The 26,724-nt window shown below is 46.1% G+C and overlaps 1 protein-coding gene across 1 annotated transcript; it reads left to right on the top strand.

The window, feature by feature from the left end:
- The first annotated feature begins 8,476 nt into the window (after positions 1-8,476).
- Positions 8,477-26,498, top strand: LOC140408920 (carbohydrate sulfotransferase 14-like). Its single transcript, XM_072496810.1, has 2 exons — positions 8,477-8,809; positions 25,525-26,498. Exons 1-2 carry the CDS (start codon positions 8,492-8,494, stop codon positions 26,341-26,343), a joined length of 1,137 nt encoding a protein of 378 aa, XP_072352911.1. The 5' UTR covers positions 8,477-8,491; the 3' UTR covers positions 26,344-26,498.
- The last annotated feature ends 226 nt before the right edge of the window (positions 26,499-26,724 follow it).

The following is a 26,724-nucleotide window of genomic DNA, read 5'->3' as shown; positions in this document are numbered from 1 at the left end:
GAAATGAGGAACTGATTTCTCTGTTTCTAATTTAAAAATGAAATTACATTTTTATGAGCTTACAGTATAAACTGAAGATGGTAAACCATGGTAAATCAACATGCAATTAATTTCATTCATATCCCTGTTCTTAAAATCCATATTCTTAATTTGTTTGATGATGCATTAATACTTTTGTGAATTCCAGAACAAGGAGATGAAGCATGCTGACAAAGACCACTAGTGGCAATAGAACGAGAGATCCAAACACTCACAAGCAAGCCACAAATAATTAAAAAATAATATGTTCAATAATTCAACCGTACATGTCGTCGTATTGTGCCAAGTCAGAATGTGTTACAGGAGAACATTTTAAAAGCAATGTGTCTTCTCAGGACAAAGAATGGTGAATAGAAATTGTTTTTTCCTAGAACAATAAATTATTAATTTGCTTGTGCGGTCAGCGTCCCAACTTACACTCTCTCCATAAACATAAACCCATCTAAATCTCTGCTGCCTGTATTCTAACTTGTACTAAGTCTGTCACTCCATGCTCACTATCCTATATTGGCTGTCAGTCTGACAATGCCTCAACTTTAAAATTAGCATCTTTGTTTCAAATGCTTCCATGACCTTGTCCCTCCCTATATCTGTAGCCATCTACAGCCCGATAATCCTCCAAGATAATGGTACTCCTCCAACTCTAGTCTCTTGCTCTACCTTTCACAATTGGCAGCCATGCCTTAAATCTGGAATTCCCTCCATAAACCTCCCACCTCTCTATGTCTCTCTCTCTTTCTCTTCTCTCCTTCATTAGAATGTTCTTTAAAACCTACGTTTTTAACTAGCTTTTGATCACATGCCCTATGATATCCTTATGTAACTCAACATCAAATAGTGTCTAATATAGCTCCTGGGAAGCACACAAGGATGCTTTATTGTGTTGTTAAAGTTGCTTTATAAATGCAACAGTACAGGGGATTAAAACAATCACAGGTAATCCACAAATAATTTTAAAATTGTAAGTTCGATAAGACCATAAGACATAGGAGCGGAAGTAAGGCCATTCGGCCTATCGAGTCCACTCCGCCATTCAATCATGGCTGATTTCAACTCCATTTACCCGCTCTCTCCCCATAATTCAATCTTTTGATTAATTCAGAAAATACCTCACCCATTGTGTTGGAAACAGAGAGCCACTTCTCCACTGGCACTGGGGACAGGAAAGTAGTTACAATTTGATCAGGAAAACCGATCTCAAATTATTAGAAAAATCCTTCAATCTCTCGCGGAGAGTCAGTCGAATACCCTCTAAATCCTCCAAGATGTTGCCCTGTATATTTTATCATGTATTCAACAATTATCTCCCTCGACAGTCCCCTAAGATCTGTTGCCCTTCATTCAATAGCTCTACATTGAGTTGACTGACCTACTTGAACCTTACATGAAATAAAGGTTTGTCGATGTTCCTGCAGTTACTACATTCTCCTGGCTATGTGACGAAGCCTTCTTAGATGGCTTCGGGGCAGAAAACACCACCAAGTTGATGCACATCTTGGGAGATGCTCTTGTTACGGACACGAGGGTGAGGTGGATTGTATTACTATTACTGTTCCCTTCTTCTGCCCTTGACAGCAGTACTTTTAATGAGTAATTTAATTTGTTTCCCTTCGTGTCCTTCTCCTTGTTGAAATGGGCTATTTCCCAAACCCCACAGCAAATTCTTTGAGGTGAAACAAAACTAGAATTTATTAACACATTCAAAACCTGAAGGATGGTTCACATGACACATTCACACTCAGAAACATAAAAGATAGAAAGACTGAAAGAGAAAAGGAAGGAAGTTATAAATTGCGAGTCATGTAAACAAATTAAAAGGTATATTGGCATTAATTCATGTGAGTAGGGTGAACGTCCAATGGAGGTTCTTTCAGGAGGCCCAATTCCCAGTCTTTGCCCAAGGAACTCAGTTGAGGCGGTTGGTGATGCAGCAATGTCTGTGTCTAAGGGGGCCGGTGAACTGCTCGCACATGCTTTGGTCCTGCCAAAATTGGTTGAGTTCTGGGTCTCGTTCTTTGAGACCATGTCAGAGATCATGAGGCTTAGGCTGCAGCCATGTCCACTGGTGGTGGTTTTTGGGGCGTCGGACATGCCGGAGCTTCTTGACGGGAAGAAGATGATACCTTGGCCGTGCTGATTGCCCTGTTTGGATGGAGGTCAGTGGCATGGCTAGGGGACTTAGCAGAATTTCTGAGATTGGAAAAGAGCAAGTACGCCATGGGAAATTTGGTGGCACAGAGGTTAGCACTGCTGCCTCACAGGGCCAGGGACCCAGGTTCAATTCCGACCCGTGAAGTTTGCACATTCTCCCCATGTCTGCGTGGGTTTCCTCCAGGAGCTCCGGTTTCCTCCCACAACCCAAAGATGGATTGGCCATGATAAATTGCCCCTAGGTGGGGGATGGGGCCTAGGTAAGGTGCTCTTTCAGAGGGTGCAGACTCGGTGGGCTGAATGGCCTCCTTCTGCACTGTAGGAATTCTATGGTTCTATCGGAGGGTCGAAGGAAGAGTTTTACTCCAGTTAGAAGCTGTTCATCGCCTTCTTAAAGGACCTCTTTGTGGCCAGTAGCTTGGGGGGGGGGGGGGGTCCATAAGAGGGCAATTCAGGAGTCTGGTTACAGTGGGAAAATAGCTGTTTTTGAACCTGCTAGTGCATGTTTTCAGACTTTTGTATCTTCTGCACAATGGAAGAGATTTGAAAAGAGAATAACCCAGGTGGGAAGGTCCTTTGGATGGATGGATTTGTTTATTGTCACGTACAGTGAAAAGTATTTTTCTGCGAGCAGCTCAACAGATCATTAAGTACATGAAAAGAAAATACATAATAGGGCAACACAAGGTGCACAATGTAACTGCATAGACCCCGGCATCGGGTGAAGCATACAGGGGTGTAGTGTTAATCAGGTCAGTCCATAAGAGGGTCGTTTAGGAGTCTGGTACCAGTGGGGAAGAAGCTGTTTTTGAGTCTGTGTGTGTTCTCAGACTGGAAGAGTGAGCAAACCGGGTGGGAGGGGTCTTTGATTATGCTGCCTGCTTTCCTCAGGCAGTAGGAGGTTTATAATGGATTTATAATGAATGGGAGGCAGGTTCATGTGATGGACTGGGCGGTGTTCATGATTCTCTGAAGTTTCTTGCGGTCTTGGACCGAGTAGTTGCCATACCAGGCTGTGATGCAACCTGATAGGATGCTTTCTAGGGTGCATCTGTAAAGGTTGGTAAGAGTTAATATGGACATGCCGAATTTCCTTAGTTTCCTGAGGAAGTATAGGTGCTGTTGTGCTTTCCTGGTGGTAGTGTCGATGTGGGTGGACCAGGACAGATTTTTGGTGATGTGCACCCCTAGGAATTTGAAGCTGTTAACCATCTCCACTTCGGCCCCATTGATGCTGACAGGGGTGTGTCCAGTATTTTGCTTCCTGAAATCAATCACCAGCTCTTTAGTTTTGCTGGCATTGAGGGATAGATTGTTGTCGCTGCACCACTCCACTAGGTTCTCTATCTCCCTCCTGCATTCTGACTCATCGTTATTTGAGATCTGGCCCACTGTGGTCGTATCATCAGCAAACTTGCAGATGGCGTTGGAACCAAATTTTGCCACGCAGTCGTGTGTGTACAGGGAGAAGAGTAGGGGGCTAAATATGCAGCCTTGCGGGGCGCCGGAATTGAGGACTATTGTGGAGGAGGCGTTGTTTATTCTTACTGATTGTGGTGTGTGGGTCAGAAAGTCGAGGATCCAGTTGCAGTGTGCGGAGCCAAGTCCTAGGTTTTGGAGCTTTGATATGAGCTTATCTGGGATATGGTGTTGAAGGCAGAGCTGTAGTCAATAAATAGGAGTCTGATGTAGGAGTCCTTGTTGTCGAGATGCTCTAGGGATGAGTGTAGGGCCAGGGAGTTGGCGTCTGCTGTGGACCGGATGCGGCGGTATGCAAATCGCAGCGGATCAAGGCGTTTTGAGAGAATGGATTGATGTGCTTCATGACCAACCTCTCGTAGCACTTCATTACGACTGATGTCAGGGCCACCGGATAGTAGTCATTGAGGCATGTTGCCTGGTTCTTCTTTGGCACAGGTATGATGGTGGTCTTCTTCAAGCAGGTGGGGACCTTGGAGTAGAGTAGGGACAGGTTAATGATGTCCATGAACATCCTTTGATTATGCTGCCCACTTTCCCAAGGCAGTGGGAGGTGTAGACAGAGTCAATGGATGGGAGGCGGGTTTGCGTGATGGACTGCGCTGTGTTCACAAGTCTGTAGCTTTTTACGGTCTTGGGAGGGGTGGGGAGGGGTTGGTCGGGGGGGGGGGGGCTAGGGGGTTTTGGGGTTATTACTGTTAATTTGTTAAAACAAAAAATGACAAATTTTATTATATTTGGGTATTTATTATGTGTATGTGAAATTTTTGCAATGTTTGGAATAAAAATATATTAAGAAAAAGAAGATGTAGCTCAGTATTCTTGTATTCAGGAAATTAATTTGCCCTGTAGGTGAAATACAGGACTCTTTCTGGAGATTCAACTTTGAGAGAGATGGAGATTAGAGGCAGGCTGCAAGCCTGGAGTCTGTTTTTTATTCTAGTTATAAACCACAAGTGAAAACAGAATTCAAAAGATGTATAATTAAAGCAATTCAAACAGCTCAAGTCTTGGTCCTGTGATGGTGTTTTTCAGGTCGAGCCATTCAGCTCACTATGTACTTTAAGGACCCTCATTAAAACTCATTGTATTTTGAGAAGATAACTGTGGAACTATGAGCACAACACTGGAGATGAGGATTCACACTAGCTCTGCCTTTGTTCAGAGATGGTTGATGCAAAGGTCTTCTCGACTAGTTCTTTGTGTTGGCTTGGTTGCAATGCTCATACAATGCAAAGTGAATATTCCATTCCAGGAAGTTGATGAATTAATCTTTGTCCATTTAAAACAAAAACAGAATTTAAACAAGGCAATATGGAAGAGAAACAAATTTGTAAGATTTGTTTTTACTTCATGCCTTTTGGGCCTGACAGAAACAGAAACTTTATGTTTGTCTGCTGCTCTTCAAGCATCTCGCACTTCACGGAGGAACTCTGGGATAATCACATCTGTGCTCTGCTTCACTCAACAACATTAAGCTCCATGCTCTCATCCAGATCCTAGAGCTTCTTGTACTCTTCACCTTGCAATGTTAATTCCTCATCAATACTACCTGCATCCCCTGGAGTGGATGTCTCTGGGTTGTTGCAAGGAAAATGGTGAATGACAGGATGGGTGAGTCAATCCATTTATATAGAAAATTCCTAGCCCTGATTTGTTTATGACGGAACTGCATGATGACCGCCTCTCCCCACAGCTTTAATGTCCACCAGCACGGCAAGGAGGGATGTCTAAATCTCTACACCCCCATCCAAGCAGTCCAACCAATCCTCATCAACCACCAGCCTCCTCAGCCTGGCTGAACATGTTCCCACATTGAAAATCTTCCTCTCTGACTTCAATCACATTTTCCAAATTAAAAGTGTTGCTATGGGAACCTACATGTGTTCTAATTATGCCTGCCTATTTGTGGGAGATATAGGATGTTCTTTGTTACAGTCCTACTCAGGTGCCCTCTTCACCTATTTATCCGATACACTAATGTCTGCATCACTGTGCTTCGTTCTTTCACCCCAAACTGGAGAAATATCATCAACTTGCATTCCAATTCTCACCCTTGCCTCACTTTCATTTGGCCTATCTCCCACTCTTTCCTTCCTTGACTTCTAAGTCTCCTTTTCTGGGGATACTCTATTGTCGGTAAGATTGTGAAGTTGGGGTTACAGTCAGAGGAGCCATGATCTTATTGAATGGCAGAGTAAGTTCGAGGGGCTGAGTGGCCTACTCCTAATCCATACGTTCGTATAATCAATATCCACTATAAGCCTTTTGACTCCCATAGCCCTCTTGACTACACTTTCTCACACCTTGCATTTCAGTCTCCCAATTTCTCTGCCTACTTTCAATAACAGTGCTTCTTTATTTTTCCTCAAAGAAAGATGCCCTGGCAACATGATTGACAGGGTCCTTACCATGTCATTTCCAATTTCTGCACGTCTGCTTTTGCCAATTCCCTCCCTCCCAGAACGACAATGGTGCTCCTCTTGTTTTCATCTTCCAACCACCATGTTCAAAGGATCATGCTCCACCATTTCCACCTCCTCCAGCATGATGTCACTGCCAAACACATGTTCCCTCCCTTTTCATCATTCCAAAGAGACCATTCCCTGTGTGACACTTTGGTCCACTTCAAAATTACCCCCAAAGCCTCTTCCCACCACCTTTTCCTATGCAAGCGCATGATATGCAGATTTCTTCAGTTTTCGCTTCTTTCCTCAGATAGATTCTGGACAGAGTAATTTTGAGGGCAGCACGGTGGCATAATGGTTAGCATTGCTGCCTCACTGCATCACGGACCCAGGTTCAATTCCAGCCTTGGGTCACTGTCTGTGTGGAGTTTGCATGTTTTCCACGTGTCTGCATGGGTTTCATCCCACAGTCTAAAGATATGCAGGTTAGGTGGATTAATCATGCTAAATTGCTCCTTAGTGTCCTTGCAATGTGCAGGTTAGGTGAATTGGCCATGATCAATGCATGAGGTTATGGAGATAGGATGGGAGAGTGGGCCTAAGTAGGGTGCTCTTTTGGACTGTCAGTGCAGACTTGATGGGCAGAAAGGTCTCCTCCTGCACTGGAATTCTATGGATTCTATGGACCTTTTCAGCAATCTCCTTCCATGTCTGATGCTTCTGCAAGGAAATGGTGGCATGGGGAGAGGGCAAGGTCTATTCTGTCTCCCATCAATTCTTCCACATTTCCAGCTGAGCTTCTAGCACCTGTCTGGTCTTGTTTTTTCTCTGTCTGAAAGGCTGCACTGCTAAGGAAAATAGCTGCCTAAATAGCTGTCCTGACTCCCTAATTACTGAAGGGAAAATGACTCGAAACATTAACTCTGTTTCTCTCCTGATAGATGCAGGCAGACATGCTGAATTTTTACAGCATCCTCTGTTCTTGTCCCGATTACTTCACTGGATTAAAAGATCTGCTCATTGTACCTCAGGAGGGCTGTTCAGTAATAATGATTCCATTGCCTCATTGTAGGACCTCCAATGTCTTTGTTACAAGACATGTGTAGGCACGCCTTCTTAAGTTATAAAACCATCAGTTAACAACTGTGCTTTACAATGGGTAACAAGTTTAATAAAGAATCAAGTAACACCTTAATTAGTTCATCAACATTAAATTTTTGACTTATGCCTTTTATTTAGCTACCGGGTGACATTTCTTTTCAGTTATTGATTCCTTCATTAAGTGAGAAACTGATTATTTAGTGATTATGCTGATTAAAAAGCATTAAAAATTAGTTTTATAGTAATATTCTGATTGAATAAATGGTGCAGTTACAAAAGCTGATAAACTTTTTTTGTTCTCAGAGACCTGGTTTCTCTGCTGTCAGTAGTGGGGTTCCCAAAGGGGCGGCAAATCGGGCATGAGGGGTAAAAACTGGCTTTGTGCCCATTTGCGATGCTCTGGCCCCCCACTGGTGGTGGGATTGGGGTTCTCACCCGTGCACCAGCAGAGAATGCAAATGGGTCCTAATGACCCATTTGCACCCACTTGGCGGGCCAGGCACCTTATTGAAGTGCTTTGCAAACATTGTGGTCACTGCACTTCAGAGTTACACAAGCTTGAGGGAAGATGAACGAAGCAAGGCTGACAGCTGCGTGGAAGCAGTCAATCACAGCCCAGTGGAGGGACATGAATGAATGGCTTGCAGCTCAAGGATCTGAGGGGTTAAAACAGAGGTCCCTGCTTTCTCTTTCCAGGAATTGTATGTGTCGCTTCTAGTGTCTGGCCATCCCCATACTTGGGGGAAGGGGTGACCCTGGAAATCTGGGGGGGGGGGGGGGTGCATGTGGCTGATTTGCGATGGGGGGGGGGGTGCTGATTTACGATGCAGTAGAGGTGGGGGGCTGATTTGTGATGAGGGAAGGGCGTGAGTGACCAGCCTCATGACCTTCCTATCGGGCCGCCCACACAAAATGGTGGCCCAATATTGGGGTTCCCTCGGGAGTCCCTCGTAATCTTTGCCATGCATAGCGAAAATAAGGTGCAATTCACCTCCGGCAGGAAACACAGACTTCCAAACGGAGAATCTCGCCCTGCATCTACTGGTAAGCTCTGCTTGTTACACCCTCAAACAGCTCTAATGTAATAAGGCAAGATGATCAAGTCTCTAAGAATGGTTTCAACCAGAGTTGGCCACTCTAAAACTGTCAATGGCCTGCCCCCTCATCTCTGATAACCTGGTGCCAAGTATTGTGCTGGAAAGGCAGCATCAACCTGGGGTCCCCAGCAGGTGCGCGAGGATTCCTGCACATGCGCAGTGGTGGGCTTGAATGGCGTGGGAGACTACAACCCCCAGAGCGCCTCCGGCGGGCGCATGCGTGTTGGCGGCGGCGGCAGGGTCTGGCTGGACCCGAGCGGGACGGCTGGTGCAAGTGGGAGCCGAGGCGAGGCCATGGGCGGCCTGATGGTGGCCCGGGCTGCTCGCAGGGCTGTGCTGCTGCCCACCATGCTGACTTTCGGTGTGATCGTGGCATCGGGCGGGCTGCTGCTCATGATCCAGAAGGGTATGTTGGCCGAGGTGGACACATTGAGCGGCCGCACGTACGGAGCCCGGAGCCGGGGGAGCGGCGGAGCTCAATCCGGTGTCAACACAGAGGAGGACTGGAAGTGGAGCGAGGACCCTGACTACCAGGTGAGAACAGCCCTGGGTTCACTCATGGGAATGATTGATTGTTTACTACCCATAAACTGCTGGTTATTGTTACCAGCGTGGACTGCTGGTTATTGTTTTTTTTAGAAAATATTTTATTGAAGCATTTGTAATTTTCACAATTTAACACAGACATTTCTAAAACAACCGCGTTGGTCGACGCACAAAATACCCTCTAAAATAACAAACAATAAACCACGTACGCCACTTCTCCCGCCTCTATCCCCAATTACCCATTTACTAAATTCCCTGTCCTTATTTAACATTACCATGCCTCCTATTTCCCCCCCCCCCTTTTTTTCTTTCCCCTTTTCCCCCCCTTACTGCTGACGTTCAGTTTTTGTGAAAGAAATCGATGAACGGCTGTCAACTCCGGGCGAATCCCTGTTTTGATCCTCTTAGAGCGAACTTGATTTTTTTCCAGACTGAGAAACTCTCCCATATCACTGACCCGCACTGCTGATTTCGGGGGCTCCGAGTCCCTCCATCTCAGCAAGATCCGTCTCTGGGCCACCAGGGAGGAGAAGCCCAGAATATCGTCCCCACCCCCTTTTGCCCCCAGATCTTCCGACATCCCAAATATTGCTCATTCTGGACTCTTGCGTTACCCTACCTTCCAGGACTTCCCACATAACATCTGCAAATCCCTGCCAGAATTCCCTCAGTTTTGGACATGCCCAAAACATATGAACATGGTTGGCCGGGCTACCCCCACACCGCCCACATCTGACCTCCACCTCCTCGAAGAACCTACTCATCCAAGCTACCGTCATGTGGGCCCTGTGGACTACCTTGAACTGAATCAAGCTAAGTCTAGCACAGGATGAGGATGCATTTACCCTTTTCAAGGCTTTCTCCCACAGTTAAGTTTCCAGCTCCCCTCCTAGCTCCTCTTCCCTCTTCCTCTCTCTGACAGGGGCCCCTTCTCACTCTAACAATTCCCTGTATATTTCTGAAACCTTCCCACCTCCAACCCCTGTTTTTGACAGCACTTTATCCTGTAGCCCCCTGAGGGGGAGGCGAGGAAAGCTTGGGACCTGTCTCCGTACAAAGTCCCGCACTTGAAGGTACCGAAACCTGTTCCCACCTGGCAAATCAAACTCCTCCCTAATGTTTCCAAGGTCGTGAAGCCCTCCTGGATGAATAGATCCCCAAACCTCTCAATTCTTGCCCGCTTCCATACCTTAAAGCCCCCATCCAGCCCCTCTGGGACAAACCGGTGATTGTCACAGATCGGTGACCACACTGACGCCCCCTCCAGTCACATATGCTGCCTCCATTGCCCCCACACCCTCAGGGCTGCCACCACCATAGGACTTGTGGAGTACTGAGCCGTCGAGAACGGCAGGGGCGCCGTCAGTAAAGCCTCCAGACTTGTACCGTTGCAGGATGCTGCCTCCGTCCGCTCCCAGACCGACCCCTCCCCCACTACCCAATTCCTGACCATCGATATGTTGGCAGCCCAGTAATAGTTAATAAAGCTCGAGAGAGCCAATCCCCCTTCCCTGCGGGCCCGTTCCAGGAATGTCCCCTTTATTCTCGGGGTTTTACCAGCCCATATAAACCTCGCTATTGCCACATTCATACTTCTTCTGAATAAAGCCTCTGGGACAAAAATCGGGAGACACTGAAAAAAGAAAAGCAGTCTCGGAAGGACAGTCATGTTCACCGTCTGAACCCTCCCCGCCAGCGTCCCACCTACAAAAATCCCTCTGCTGGTTATTGTTACCAGCGTGGACTGCTGGCCGTCGTTACCAGCGTGGACTGCTGGCCGTCGTTACCAGCGTGGACTGCTGGCCGTCGTTACCAGCGTGGACTGCTGGCCGTCGTTACCAGCGTGGACTGCTGGCCGTCGTTACCAGAGTGGACTGCTGGCCGTCGTTACCAGAGTGGACTGCTGGCCGTCGTTACCAGAGTGGACTGCTGGCCGTCGTTACCAGAGTGGACTGCTGGCCGTCGTTACCAGAGTGGACTGCTGGCCGTCGTTACCAGAGTGGACTGCTGGCCGTCGTTACCAGAGTGGACTGCTGGCCGTCGTTACCAGAGTGGACTGCTGGCCGTCGTTACCAGAGTGGACTGCTGGCCGTCGTTACCAGAGTGGACTGCTGGCCGTCGTTACCAGAGTGGACTGCTGGCCGTCGTTACCAGAGTGGACTGCTGGCCGTCGTTACCAGAGTGGACTGCTGGCCGTCGTTACCAGAGTGGACTGCTGGCCGTCGTTACCAGAGTGGACTGCTGGCCGTCGTTACCAGAGTGGACTGCTGGCCGTCGTTACCAGAGTGGACTGCTGGCCGTCGTTACCAGAGTGGACTGCTGGCCGTCGTTACCAGAGTGGACTGCTGGCCGTCGTTACCAGAGTGGACTGCTGGTTATTGTTACCAGCTGTGCCAGGGTAGAAGATCAATAGAGTCCTGGAGAAATCGGTCCCACTAATTAGTAGGAACAAACTAGCTCCTCTTGTCACACCATGGATGAAGAAAAAAATAAGGGGGTAATTGAAACCGAAGAAAAATGCATTCACAGACATCAAAGCAGGATGGCAGAAGCAATATTGAAAATTAGAAAGTAATCTGTTAGTAATGTGAAGGACAACAACAAAATTAAATGATCTTGGAATATGAAAGGAAATAGTGTTCTCCAGACATGTAAATTACAAAAGAAGTCTAAATAGGGCTACTAAGGACTGTGCAGGATAAACTCCTGGGCAAAGGTAGTAAAATGGTGGAAATATTCAAAACTATTTTACCCCTTTACCAGGGTGACGAGCATGCTGGACATTAAATAAAAATAGAAAATGCTGAGAAACTATGGAGAGTGAAACACAGTTTTAACATAGATTAACATAGAATTTACATTGCAGAAGGAGGCCATTCGGCCCATCGAGACTGCACCGGCTCTTGGAAAGAGCACCCTACCCAAGGTCAACACCTCCACCCGATCCCCATAACCCAGTAATCCCACCCAACACTAAGGGCAATTTTGGACACTAAGGGCAATTTATCATGGCCAATCCACCTAACCTGCACATCTTTGGACTGTCTGAGGAAACCGGAGCACCTGGAGGAAACCCACGCAGACACGGGGAGGATGTGCAGACTCTGCACAGACAGTGACCCAAGCCGGAATCGAACCTGGGACCCTGGAACTGTGAAGCAATTGTGCTAGCCACATGCTACCGTGCTGCCCCACTAGTCTGCATGGCCCTTCCACAGGGAGGCAGCACAGTGGTTAGCACTGCTGCCTCACAACTCCAGGGACCCGGGTTCAATTCCAGTCTCGCGTGATTGTGTGGAGTTTGCACTTTCTCCCTGAGGATTCCCTCGAGGGTTTCCTGTGGGAGCTCCGTTTCCTCCCACAGTCCAAAGATGGGTGGCATGGTGGCACAGTGGTTAGCTCTGTCGCTTCACAGCTCCAGGGTCCCAGGTTCGATTCCCGGCTTGGGTCACTGTCTGTGCGGAGTCGGCACATTCTCCTCGTGTCTACGTGGGTTTCCTCCGGGTGCTCCGGTTTCCTCCCACAGTCCAAAGATGTGCAGGTTAGGTGGATTGGCTATGCTAAATTGCCCTTAGGGTCCAAAGGGGTTAGGTGGGGTTGCTGGGTTACAGGTATGGGGCAGAGGTGTGGGCTTAAGTGGGGTGCTCTTTCCAAGGGCCGGTTGAGACTCGATGGGCCGAAAGGCCTCCTTCTGCACTGTAAATTCTGTATCTTTGTGCAGGTTAGGTGGATTGGCCATGCTAAATTGCCCCTTATTGTCCAAAGTTTGGGTGGTGGCCACAGTATCAAACTTTGTTCTCTTGAATAAAAACATAGACAAGGACACAAGTGTTACCCAGAGAAAGTTTATCAATTTACTAGCCTCCTATCAGAGCCAGATTGAAATATTCCATTGAATTGTACTCAATATTCCAATTCTCATTTGCTGTTTTGATTTCCTGTCCCTATTGTCTTTCCTCGATCATTAATTCTATCCCAATCATGAGCCCTGGAGAAATTGTGCAATCCAATAAAATAACTTCATAACATCTTTAAAACAGAAATCAAACATTTCTATTTAATTCCAGGCAGTAACATCTTTGATTGCTTGTTCTTTGTATTAAATTACATCTTTTTTATGGTAACTTGCTAAATTACATTGCTTTTTCACATCCCAGAATTATCCCAAATTCAAATAAATGTTGTTGGCTTTCAGATTTCCATTAAAGTCCATTTCATCTCTTCTTCAAAAGAAGCTTTGTCCTTGTATCCATGGAAACCACCTAAACTGTGTGTATTGTGTTTTGCTCATCTTAAAATCCCTTCAAATGTCAGTTGTTTTTTCATAATCACCGTTTGTTCAACTATTGTCTAAAGAGTTCTTGGCTCTCCATTCACTCCGCTATAACCCGTCGACAAACAGGGTCACATTGGCCTCCTCTAACGGCTCTTCTCCTGCCCTGCACATCATGTACATGTTCTTTTCCTCAAATGTTCATATATCCCACTGAGTTTTTCTCATCCTTAACTACTGTAATCCACCCATTTAAGTACTAGACACTCTCCTGAGCCTTTCTAGTTTCTGAGACCATTTTCAATCTTCCAATGTTCAGAATCTGCACTAATCTGTGTGGATTTTATATATCCAGAAGCAACTTCTCGGCCTTTTGGCTAAGATCAAGTGTAATGTAGATTGAACCTTTGGTTCAGATCTGGTATGTCTCTCTTGTGGGGACCATGAATTGGATTCAATTTGAATTAGTTTTTTGGAGCAGGATTAGGGGTTCGCCCCTGACCCACACTCTGAGCCCAGGCTTTGTAACTCCGACAAAGTAAAAAAAAAACTGCTGATTGCTTGTTAGAGTAATAGGCCATGGGTTGCTTATAACTCCATGTTAGTGAGTCACTGTGGCAGTGTAGTAATTCCCATTATTATGGCCGTATATGTGGAAGGGAGCAAGTCAAATCTGGCAGTCCTAATGCCTCGCTGTTGCTAGGACTTGTTTAAGACTGGTGAATGTGACCTTGCACTCCTCCAACTATCCTGTTTTTAAAAAAATATATTTCATTCAAGATTTTTTGGCCAAACATAACAGTACACAGTTTTTCTTTTTAACAACAAAAAAGCAATATAAATAACAGTGGCCAATTTTGAACAAATAAACAAATAATATATAAACAAAAACTAAATGGCAACTGCCTTATCAAAAATAGTTACTCTCCAAAGATACAATCCAACAGTCCAATATACATTACCTAAAACAAATGCCTATACATATACAATGACATCCCTAAGAGCCCGCCCGGGTCCTCCCCCCCCCCCCCCCCCCCCCCCCCCCCCGGGTTGCTGCTGTTGCCTTCTTTCTCTTCCATTCCCTCTATCGTTCTGTGAGGTAGTTGACGAACGGTTGCCACCGCCTGGTGAACACTTGAGCCGAACCCCTTAATACGAACTTGATCCGTTCTAGCTTTATAAACCCTGCCATGTCATTTATCCAGGTCTCCACGCCCGGGGGTTTGGCTTCCTTCCACATAAGCAATATCCTGCGCCGGGCTACTAGGGACGCAAAGGCCAAAACATCAGCCCCTCTCACCTCCTGTACTCCCGGCTCTTCTGCGACCCCGAATATAGCCAACCCCCAGCTTGGCTCAACCCGGACCCCCACCACCTTCGAAAGCACCTTCGCCACCCCCACCCAGAACCCCTGTAGTGCCGGACATGACCAGAACATGTGGGTGTGATTTGCTGGGCTTCTCGAGCATCTCCCACACCTATCCTCTACCCCGAAAAATGTACTGAGCCGTGCTCCAGTCATATGCGCCCTCTGTAGAACCTTAAATTGTATCAAGCTTAGCCTGGCACACGAGGACGACGAGTTTATCCTACGTAGGGCCTCAGCCCATAGCCCCTCTTCGATCTCTTCCCCCAACTCTTCCTCCCATTTCCCTTTCAGCTCATCTATCATGATCTCCCCCTCGTCCCTCATTTCCCTATATATATCCGACACCCTACCATCCCCCACCCATGTCTCTGAGATCACTCTATCTTGCACCTCCTGCGTCGGAAGCTGCGGGAGTTCCCTCACCTGTTGCCTCGCAAACGCCCTCAGTTGCATATACCTAAACGCATTCCCTTGGGGCAACCCATACTTTTCCGTCAGCGCTCCCATACTTGCAAACGTCCCATCCAGGAACAGATCTCTCAGTTGTACTACCCCAGCTCTTTGCCATACTCCAAATCCCCCATCCATTCTCCCCGGAACAAACCTATGGTTATTTCTTATCGGGGACCGCACCGAGGCTCCCGTCCTTCCCCTATGCCGTCGCCACTGCCCCCAAATTTTTGGTGTTGCCACCACCACTGGGCTTGTGGTGTATTTCTTCGGTGAGAACGGCAACGGTGCCGTCACCATTGCTTGTAGGCTGGTCCCCTTGCAGGACGCCGGGAGGCACTGAAACACAAAGAGGAATCTTGGGAGAACCACCATTTTAACCGCCTGTACCCTATCTGCCAGTGACAGGGACACCATGTCCCATCTCTTGAAATCCTCCTCCATCTGTTCCACCAATCGTGTTAAATTAGGCCGGTGTAAGGTTCCCCAATTCTTGGCTATCTGAATCCCTAAGTACCGGAAATCTCTTGTTACCTTCCTCAGCGGTAAATCCTCTATTTCCCTGCTCTGCTCCCCCGGATGCACCACAAACAACTCACTTTTCCCCAGGTTCCATTTGTACCCCAAAAATCCCCAAACTCCCCAAGTATCCGCATTATCTCTGGCATCCCCTCCACCGGGTCCGCAACATACAACAACAAATCATCCGCATACAAAGATACCCGGTGTTCTTCTCCTCCCCTAAACATTCCCCTCCACTTCCTGGAACCCCTCAGTGCTATGGCCAGGGGCTCAATCGCCAATACAAACAGTAACGGAGACAGGGGACACCCCTGCCTCGTCCCTCTGTGAAGCCGGAAATAATCAGACCTCCGTCCATTCGTGACCACACTCGCCATCGGGGCCCTATACAGCAACTGTACCCATCCGATATACCCATCTCCAAAGCCAAATCTCCTCAGCACCTCCCACAGATAATCCCACTCCACTCTGTTGAATGCTTTCTCGGCATCCATCGCCACCACTATCTCCGCTTCCCCCTCTGGCGGGGGCATCATCATTACCCCTAGCAACCTCCGTATGTTCGTGTTCAGCTGTCTCCCCTTCACAAACCCGGTTTGGTCCTCATGGACCACCCCCGGGACACAGTCCTCTATCCTCGTCGCCATCACCTTGGCCAGAATCTTAGCATCCACGTTTAAAAGGGAAATGGGCCTATAGGACCCGCATTGCAGCGGGTCTTTTTCCTTCTTTAAAAGGAGCGATATCGTTGCCTCTGACATAGTCGGGGGCAGCTGCCCCCTTTCCCTGGCCTCATTAAAGGTTCTCGTCAAAAGCGGGGCCAGCAAGTCCGTGTACTTCCTATAAAATTCCACCGGGAATCCGTCTGGTCCCGGGGCCTTCCCCGCCTGCATGCTCCCAATCCCTTTCACTACCTCCTCCATCTCCGTCTGTGCTCCCAGTCCCGCCCTCTCCTGTTCCTCCACCTTAGGGAAGTCCAGCTGATCCAGAAAGCACATCATTCTCTCCTTCCCTTCCGGGGGCTGAGCTTTATATAATCTTTTGTAGAATGCCTTGAACACCCCATTCACTCTCTCCGCTCCCCGCTCCATCTCTCCCTCCTCATCTCTCACCCCCCCTATCTCCCTCGCTGCTCCCCTCTCCCTCAGTTGGTGGGCCAACAACCGGTTCGCCTTCTCTCCATATTCGTACTGTACACCCTGTGCCCTCCTCCATTGTGCCTCTGCATTACCCGTAGTCAACAGGTCAAATTCTACCTGTAGCCTTTGTCTTTCCCTGTACAGTCCCTCCTCCGGTGCCTCCGCATATTGTCTGTCCACCCTCAAAAGTTCTTTCAGCAACCGCTCCCTTTCCCTACCCTCCTGCTTTCCTTTATGTGCCCTGATAGATATCAGCTCCCCTCTAACCACTGCCTTCAACGCCTCCCAGACCACTCCCACCTGAACCTCCCCATTGTCATTAAGCTCCAAGTACCTTTCACTACACCCCCTCACCCTTAAACACACCCCCTCACCCGCCAATAATCCCATGTCCATTCTCCAGGGTGGGTGCTGTTCTTTTTCCTCTCCTATCTCCAGGTCCACCCAACGTGGAGCGTGGTCCGAGATAGCTATGGCCGTGTACTCCGTCCCTGTCACCTTCGGGATCAATGCCCTTCCCAAAACAAAAAAGTCTATCCGTGAATGTACTTTATGAACATAGGAGAAAAACGAGAACTCCTTACTCCTAGGCCTGCTAAATCTCCAGGGGTCTACTCCTCCCATCTGCTCCATGAAGTCCTTGAGCACCCTAGCTGCAGCTGGCCTCCTCCCGGTCCTGGACCTCGATCTGTCCAGCCCTGGGTCCAGCATTGTATTGAAGTCTCCCCCCATTACCAACTTTCCCGCCTCTAGGTCCGGGATACGTCCCAACGCCTCATAAAATTTGCATCATCCCAGTTCGGGGCATATACGTTCACTAGAACCACCACCTCCCCTTGCAATCTACCGCTCACCATCACGTATCTACCCCTACTATCCGCCACTATGGTCTTTGCCTCAAACAGTACCCGTTTCCCCACTAATATAGCCACCCCCTTGTTCTTTGCATCTAAACCCGAATGAAACACCTGCCCCACCCATCCTTTGCGTAGTGTGACCTGGTCTATCAGTTTCAAATGTGTCTCCTGCAACATAACCACATCTGCCTTTAATTTCTTTAGGTGTGCGAGTACCCGTGCCCTTTTAATCGGCCCGTTCAGCCCTCTCACATTCCACGTGATCAGCCGGGTTGGGGGGCTCTTTACCTACCGCCCCCCCCCCTTGTCGACTAGCCATCCCCTATTTTAATCCAGCTCCTCTCCCGGTTCCCACGTACCCGTATATCCCCCTGACGGCGCCCTCCCGCCTCGACCACCCCACCCCGTACCAGCTCCCCCTTCTCCCCAGCAGCAGCAACCCAGTTAAACCCCCCCCCCCCCCCCCGCTAGATCCCTTTCTAGCGTAGTTGCACCCCCCATGTTGCGCCCAGAAGTCAGCAAACTCTGGCTGACCTCGGCTTCCCCCCGTGACCTCGGCCCCCACTGTGCGAGGCCCCCTCCTTCCCGCTTCCCGCCATGATTACCATAGCGTGGGAACAAAGCCCGCGTTTCCCACTTGGCCCCGCCCCTAATGACCGGCGCCCATAGTTCCTCATCCTCCCTTCCCCCCCCCCCCCCCCCCCACTCCCCCACAACATGGGGAAGAGAGAAAAGTTACTGGGTCGCAAGATTAACAACTTGAAAAATCATCCCCTCACCCCACGTAATCACCCCACCACTTTGTCCCAAACGTTCTTTTTCTTGCCCGCCTATTCCAGCTTCTCGTCCACAATAAATGTCCACGCTTCTTCTGCCGTCTCAAAGTAGTGGTGCTTCCCTTGGTGTGTGACCCACAATCTTGCCGGCTGCAACATTCCGAATTTGACTTTCCTTTTGTGAAGCACCGCCTTAGCCCGATTAAAACTTGCCCTCCTTCTCGCCACCTCCGCACTCCAATCTTGATATACGCGGATCACCGCGTTCTCCCACCTACTGCTCCGAGTTTTCTTCGCCCATCTGAGGACTATCTCTCTGTCATTATAGCGGAGAAATCTCACCACTATGGCTCGAGGTATTTCTCCAGCCCTCGGTCTTCGCGTCATAACTCGATAAGCTCCCTCCACCTCCAACGGGCCCGTCGGGGCCTCCGATCCCATTAACGAGTGAAGCATCGTGCTCACATATGCCCCAACGTCCGCCCCTTCTGCGCCTTCGGGAAGACCAAGAATCCTTAAATTCTTCCTCCTCGCATTATTCTCCAGCACCTCCAGCCTTTCCACACACCTTTTGTGTTGTGCCTCGTGCATCTCTGTCTTCACCACCAGGCCCTGTATTTCGTCTTCATTTTCAGCGGCCTTTGCCTTCACGACCCGAAGCTCCTGCTCCTGGGTCTTTTGCTCCTCCTTTAGCCCTTCAATTGCCTGTAATATCGGGGCCAGCAGCTCCTTCTTCATCTCCTTTTTCAGTTCTTCCACACAGCGCCGCAGGAACTCTTGTTGGTCAGGGCCCCATAGTAAACGGCCACCTTCCGACGCCATCTTGCTTTGTGCTTGCCTTCCTTGCCGCTGCTCTAGAGGATCCTCCGCAATCCGGCCGCTTTCCTTTCCTTTTTCCATCCGTATCCAGGGGGGATTCCCTTCTGGTTTACCGCACAGCGTTTTTAGCCGTTAAAATTGCCGTTGGGGCTCCTATTAAGAGCCCAAAAGTCCGTTCCACTGGGAGCTGCCGAAACGTGCGACTTAGCTGGTCATCGCCGCACCCGGAAGTCTCCTGTCTTTTTTAACTTCTTACTATATACCTGCCCCCTCCCTATGACGTGAATTTTAAATCGGGCCGACTTGCTGCAATATTGAAAGTCGACAAATAGATTCCCAAATTCTTGAAGCTACTGCAAATCTTGTTCCACTTGCAGTTACCGGTAAAGCAAAACACAAAAGATCTCTTCTGCTTGGGGCAAAATGGGTTAATTAATCTGAACATATCTGACAATTCAAACTTAAAATTTTGTAATTTCCAATTCCTGTAAAAATGTAAATACATCTTCAGTTGTTTGCAGACAAGAGTAAATTTTCTGCTAGTTTGAAAAGGGATGGAGTAAAAGTTCTCAACTGGATCACCGTTCTTTTGTTTCAATCTAACAAGAACCATGATCAGGGATTCATTTTATTGAACAATTTCTCCTTGCGCCTTTTTTTTTCGTTGTGTCAGGAATAACTCTTCGAACCTGACAAGTTTTAACACCAGATCAATCCAACACAGGCCATAATCATTTCAAATATCCCAAATCCCAATCAACCCCCTTGAATTAAAATAATCTCATTCTTACACGTATGAATTTGTATTTCAGACTAAAATTCCCACGTTTATCAAAAATATCCTGGAATCGCGCTTCTGACCAGAAAAACATAACCCCTGGTTGATAACCTTTGAAAATAAAGTTTTGTTGATTTACTTCCCTTTGTTAGCTCTTTGACTTGAATCACTTAAACTATGATCTCAAAACTCACAATATCAGACAGAAAACATTAAAGCTTGAAAGGACAACACAAATATAATTCATACACAAGCAGTGGGACATACAACCATGATCAAAATGAATTACTTAAGCGATCTTGTCAGTCTGTTGTAAACTTCCATCTGTAATTAAAAACACCGGACAAGATTAATTCCCCAGAAAGATGAACATTAGCACGTGGTCCCAGGTTCGATTCCCGGCTTGGGTCACTATCTGTGCGGAGTCTGCACGTTCTCCACGTTCTGCGTGGGTTTCCTCCGGATGCTCCAATTTCCTCCCACAAGTCCCGAAAGACGTGCTATTAGATAATTTGGACATTCTGAATTCTCCCACTGTGTACCTGAACAGGCACTGGAATGTGGTGACTAGGGGCTTTTCACAGAAACTTCATTGCAGTGTTAATGTAAGCCTACTTGTGACAATAAAAACATTATTATTATACATTGCCTAAAACAATGGTAACACAAATATATGAACATCAACATAAAACAAACTGAACACACTGCTGAGTTGGACAGTTGCCAACATTAACCATCAGGCATTATGGCAAAAGAGGACTATGACTAACATTAAACAAGCAAACAGAGAAAACTGCAGCTCTTTGTAGAATGACTTTCATGTGAACCAGAGAATAACAACATCACTGAAAACATCCTTGTTTTTGGAACATGAAGAACAGGCTCGAATGATGTCTAGAATGATGTCTGTGGAGTCTGCACGTTCTTCCCGTGTGTGTGTGGGTTTCCTCCGGGTGCTCCGGTTTCCTCCCACAGTCCAAAGACGTGCAGGTTAGGTGGATTGGCCATGATAAATTACCCTTAGTGACCAAAAAAGATTAGGAGAGGTTATTGGGTTATGGGAATAGGGTGGAAGTGCGGGTTTGGGTTGGTGCAGACTCTATGGGCCAAATGGCCTCCTTCTGCACTGTATGTTCTATGCTCTAGAATGTTAGGATGTTTAACGGAAACCTTATGAAATACAATACCACTGAGATTTCATCACCGATAACTCCGGGGATCAACCATTGCACAATCAGACCAGGGTTTCAATGCTCACCAGCACGCACCCTTCAGAGCAAACCTGACCAGTTTTTCTCTTAATAGGGTAGTATAACTTTGATTCAAGTCGTGAGTCTTGAAACTTATGTAACTGTTTAAATGAAAAACTTATATTAATTCAAGTGGTAGTGAGTATTCAATTCTGTCTGCACTTGTCAGTTGAGGCTAACAGAGACACCACCAACACAGATTCTCACTGCTTGTTCGACCTTCTCTTGCGGCTACAGATTATTAAAGAGACAGAGCACTGCAAGCTCACAATTTCTTGTTTAAAATAATAAATAAGATCCTCCATTCTCTTTCATTATTTATTTGATTTTTTTTGGGTCCATTTCAGCCAATTTTGAACAGCTGATTTCATAGGCATCATAGGCAAATTCTTTGTTAAATTCAAATCCCAAAAGCATTCTTACCCAAACATATTAACACCTGCAAAATCTTTGTTCTCTATCTGGGGGCGATTATAATACAATAAAATTCTCACATTTGTTCCAAATTCCTCTAGAGCATGCTTAAAATAACCACCTTAACTGGTGTCATTGAGTTCCCATAATCCCCAAATAAATCATAGATCAAATAATTATGATATATAATCATACATGCAGGTTTCTGGACAATTTAAAAACAAATCAATTACCTGCTGAAATAGTTAACTTTTCTGCTCCAAATTTTTTTCCCCTAGACCCTTTTTTTCCTTTCAACTGAATTCAATTTTGTTACTTAACCAAGGTTGAAAAAGCTTTTTTAAAAATTCAAATGTCTGAAAGTTCAGATTGGATTTCTGCCAAACTGGAAGTTTATATCTGACCTTGACTCAGAACTGAATTCACCGATTGTTTAACACAAACTTATATTTTGGGAGGAATCAGGGGTGACCTGCACCGCAGCAGCAAGGAGAACTGCCATCCCAGATATCCCTGAAAGAGCTTGTTTGAACTTTACAGCCCTTTTTATTTCTACAGCACAGCTGAGTGTTTGTTGGAATTCACCCTGTTTCTACATTTTACCAAACCTTTGGGCAAAAAAAAAGGCACAGTTGTAAACTTAAGTTCTACCTTTTCGGATTTAGCTTTTCCTGACTCTGACATGTGTATTTTCTTTCACTATTCCCAGTCAGGAGACGAGGCAGTATCTAATAGTGACAGAAAATCTATAGTAAAGGAAAATCTAGACAATTTGTGCGAATTCGGGATGTCCCCCTTGCAGGAAACCTCACCACTCTGTACTTCCATTCCCTCGCACCCACTTGGGAGGATCTTCACAGAGTGTACTTCGCTCCCTCCCTTTCTCTAGGACAGAGCTTCACAGAATGTACTTGACTCCCTCCACTGCCCTAGAGAGTGGCTTCACAGAATTTACTTCACCCTCTTTGGATCTCTAGAGAGATGTGCATCTCTCTCACTCTCTTAATCTAGTCTGGTTTACTCTGAGCCGGATCCGCCCGTTTGTCGGCTAAGGTATTCATTAACACCCAGTCAGGAGTATAATCAATGATAATACTCACCAAACTGAGGTCCTGTCCTTCATAGAATCACTACAGTGCTGAAGGAGGCAATTTGGCCCATTAGTCTGCACTGACCCTCTGAAAGAGTACCCTACCTAGGCCCATTCGTCCACCCTAACCCAATAACCCTACCTATCTTTTTTTGTGACACGAAGGGGCAATTTAGCATTAGCAATCCACTTAAACCTGCACATCTTCAGTATTGGGGGGTGAAACCAGAGCACCCGAAGGAAACCCACGCAGGCACAGGGAGGATGTGCAAATTCCACACAGTCACCCAAGGTCGGAATCGAACCTGGGTCCTTGGTGCTGTGAGGCAGCGGTGCTGTGAGGCAGCAGTGCTCTTCAGTGCCACCGTGCTGCCTAACCCTAATTCCTTGCACATAGCCAGGGCATTCATCTGCTACCAAACTGTTGTGAAGAAAAGTACAGCCATTCGGTTTTAGTGTATTTCACTCTTCCACTCATGAGAAATCAGATGAAGGCTCTTGGAGTAAAAACATTAGTTCTTTATTACAAGCTGGAGCAGTGTCTATTGGCATTCCAAATTGGGATGCTAAAGATCACAGATTCAAGGGTAGTATTGGCAGTTATACTTCAAGATTCGATTACAAGAAATTAGCATATACCAATCATTTGTTACTAGTTATCTATGTCCAATCAGGACAATTGATTAAGGTTACATCATGCATCGTACATAAGAATAAGTATCCAATCACATCAGAGGTCCGCATGCTTCATTAAACTATTCAATCATTACACCTCTTGTCATTACTATTTTAGATTTGTAACTCCTTGATGAAATTAATTAGTCGAGAACGGTTAGAAGTTGACAACCTAAATGTTTTTTATAGTCTGGCCAGATTTGAGCCCGTTTCATTTTGCAAAATCCTCTTCAAATCTTGTGTACTGACCCGGATATTACAACTATGCAAAATCATGAGCATTAACTCTTACCGAGCTCCTGGATAATTGAAAGGCAGTTAATGGTTGTGAGGTTCAAACATTTTTCGCTTCAAACTTTTGGTTGGAACAGGCAAAAAAAAAAAAAGATCCAATCCAAATTTACAGCCTTAAGGATCACATTCCTCAACCCAAGGAATTTCCCAATGTACATTTCAACTGTAAATGTGAACATTTTGATGGTTATTTTATCAAAACCATTCCTGACTAACAATATTTTTATTAATTGGAAAGCAAGCTTCTCAACTTCAGTTGAAATAAACTGAAATGACTGTTAATATTCAAGAGTAAGCCTAGCCTGTTTGAGTCACACTCCCTGCTGATTTCATAAGAAAAATTAAAATACAAGATATAATTCAGCATCTTAAACTTTTAAACATAGTATGTTTTGAAAATGAGCTGTTGTGTTCTAAGGTGCACTGTCCAAATTCTAAAGCTTTGTATTATCTTTATTGGTAATTAATATGGCCCTAAGGAAGGTCAGGGGAAGCCATTTTTTCCGTAGTATTTCCCTGCAATTAAACATAGGTTGGGCAGCATGATGGCACAGTGGGTTATCCCTGCTGCCTCATGGCGCCGAGGTCCCAGGTTCGATCCCGGCTCTGGGTCGCTGTCCGTGTGGAGTTTGCACATTCTCCCCGTGTTTGCGTGGGTTTCGCCCCCACAACCCAAAAGATGCGCAGGCTAGGTGGATTGGTCATGCTAAATTGCCCCTTAATTGGAAAAAATGAATTGGGTACTCTAAATTTATTTTTAAAAAAAATAAACATAGGTTAGAGTGCTAATTTAAGGGCATCATCTTCGTATCGTAGTTCATTCTGAATTCCTGCTTTATGCAGGATAATGAGGAATCAGTGTTAATGGGGCTGCCACTAAACTGACTAATTTACCTACAAGTATAAGACCATAAGACATTGGAGCGGAAGTAAGGCCATTCGGCCCATCGAGTCCACTCCACCATTCAATCATGGCTGATTTCAACTCCATTTACCCGCTCTCTCTCCATAGCCCTTAATTCCTCGAGAAATCAAGAATTTATCAACTTCTGTCTTAAAGACACTCAACGTCCCGGCCTCCACCGCCCTCTGTGGCAATGAATTCCACAGACCCACCACTCTCTAGCTGAAGAAATTTCTCCTCATCTCTGTTCTAAAGTGACTCCTTTTATTCTAAGGCTGTGCCCCGGGCCGTAGTCTCCCCTGCTAATGGAAACAACTTCCCTACATCCACCCTATCTAAGCCATTCATTATCTTGTAAGTTTCTATTAGATCTCCCCTCAACCTCCTAAACTCCAATGAATATAATCCCAGGATCCTCAGACGTTCATCGTATGTTAGGCCTACCATTCCTGGGATCATCCGTGTGAATCTCCGCTGGACCCGCTCCAGTGCCAGTATGTCCTTCCTGAGGTGTGGGGCCCAAAATTGCTCACATAGGTTTTGTCCAACAGAATAACCAGGTAATTAAATTTACTATTTAAAAATAAAAATCTCTTATTTTCCCTGATTTGTCTGCTGAATTACATCAGCTCATCGGCTGAACCTGCACAAACATAAGTCTTTTAAATATTAATCTGAAAAGCAGAAGAGCAGTAAGGTCTTTTGTATCTAACTGATGTTGGATGAAGGATTGATGTCGGCCAGCACATCATGAGAACTCCCCAACTCTTTTAAATAATGCCACTTGAGGGGAAAAACAGGACCTCTAGTTGATGTCTTATCTAAAAGACGAGACCTATGAGTGCATAGTACAGTCCTTCGGTGCAGCACCTAATTTGTCAGCCTAGCTGTGCTCTGCTCTTTCCCAAGTTTAGCCTGAACTTTCTGACTCGGGGGTGAAAGAGGTAGTATCGAGCCACGGTTTAAGGAGTGAAGTATTTCATACTGTGGTAACTTTCTCTTCTAGCATTTGCCTGATAAACTTACCCATGTGAAGGGGACATTTATGTTATATGTTACTAATTGCTCCAATGTTTTCCACCCCATTTTCCAGATTATTCAAGAGATTCGGAACAGGACTCTTCAGAGTGTATGCAAACATAAAACTATGCCACATAGTATTTTGGATTTAACGTCAGCCCAGCGACGGAATTTACTGAAACACATCCTGGTCAATGATGAATATAAGTTTTTGTATTGTTATGTCCCCAAAGTTGCATGTTCTAACTGGAAACGTGTTATTAAAGTTCTGAACGGTGTGCTGGACAGTGTGCATGTGCATATAAAAATGGACCACAAGAATGACTTGGTCTTCCTCGGAGACTTAAAAAACAGTGAAATTAAATACAGGTTGAAACATTACTATAAATTTTTGTTTGTTCGAGATCCAATGGAGCGATTGTTGTCAGCTTACAGAAACAAGTTTGGAGAAATTGAGGCATACCAGCGAAGGTATGGAATGGAGATAGTGAGAAGGTATAGGAAAAATGTGGGACAGTCAAGGGGAGATGATGTTACTTTTACAGAATTTCTGCAGTACTTGGTGGATGAAGATGTGGAAACAATGAATGAACATTGGATGCCAATTTACAATCTGTGCCAGCCATGTGCTGTGACTTACGACTACATTGGCTCTTATGAACGGTTACAAAGCGATGCACGCCATATACTCCAAAGTGTTGGGGCCCCACGTAGTGTTGAGTTTCCCCAAAGGCAGGCATGGTATAAACCTATCACTAAGGAGACATTGCATTACTACCTATGTAAAGTGCCACAAGGACTTCTGAATGAACTTTTACCAAAATATATTCTAGATTTTTCATTATATGCGTATCCTTTCCCAAATGTTACAGATAAATATTGCAGACATTGAAGGGCTTTGTAATCTAAGCTGTGCGGGCGGAAAATCTTTTTCCTATTTATATTCTAAATATGAAAGGGTCATTGGCATTACAAAAATATTATACAATTTCTTTTTTGCGATGTCATTGTATACATGTACAACACTGGGATTATTAACTCCATGGAGTGGTGACAGTCCCTGCCTCCAGCACAAAACATTTTGAAACTTAAGTTTGCCTTATCACAGGTTGGTTTTGAGAAGTCCACATTGAATTTTGTGGGTTATTGCCCAGAACTAACATTACTGTCGATAACTGTTTTTATCTTCAAAGTCTTTGCTTCAGGTGGTCTAAAGTAGCAGCAAATTCTTTGCACTTTTTGAACATTTACTACTTACCCTGTATTGACACAT

The sequence above is a fragment of the Scyliorhinus torazame genome, chromosome 3 (assembly GCF_047496885.1).
Source record: "Scyliorhinus torazame isolate Kashiwa2021f chromosome 3, sScyTor2.1, whole genome shotgun sequence".
Lineage (NCBI taxonomy): Eukaryota > Metazoa > Chordata > Chondrichthyes > Carcharhiniformes > Scyliorhinidae > Scyliorhinus > Scyliorhinus torazame.
Note: the sequence above shows the minus strand (reverse complement) of the source record. Positions and strands in the feature narration are given on the sequence as shown.

Excerpts from the sequence above, each read along its gene's own strand:
- LOC140408920 (XM_072496810.1), top strand. The coding sequence starts at position 8,492 with ATGCGTGTTGGCGGCGGCGGCAGGGTCTGGCTGGACCCGAGCGGGACG. Across the intron at positions 8,810-25,524 it reads GCGAGGACCCTGACTACCAG|ATTATTCAAGAGATTCGGAA; the intron begins GTGAGAACAGCC and ends CCCATTTTCCAG.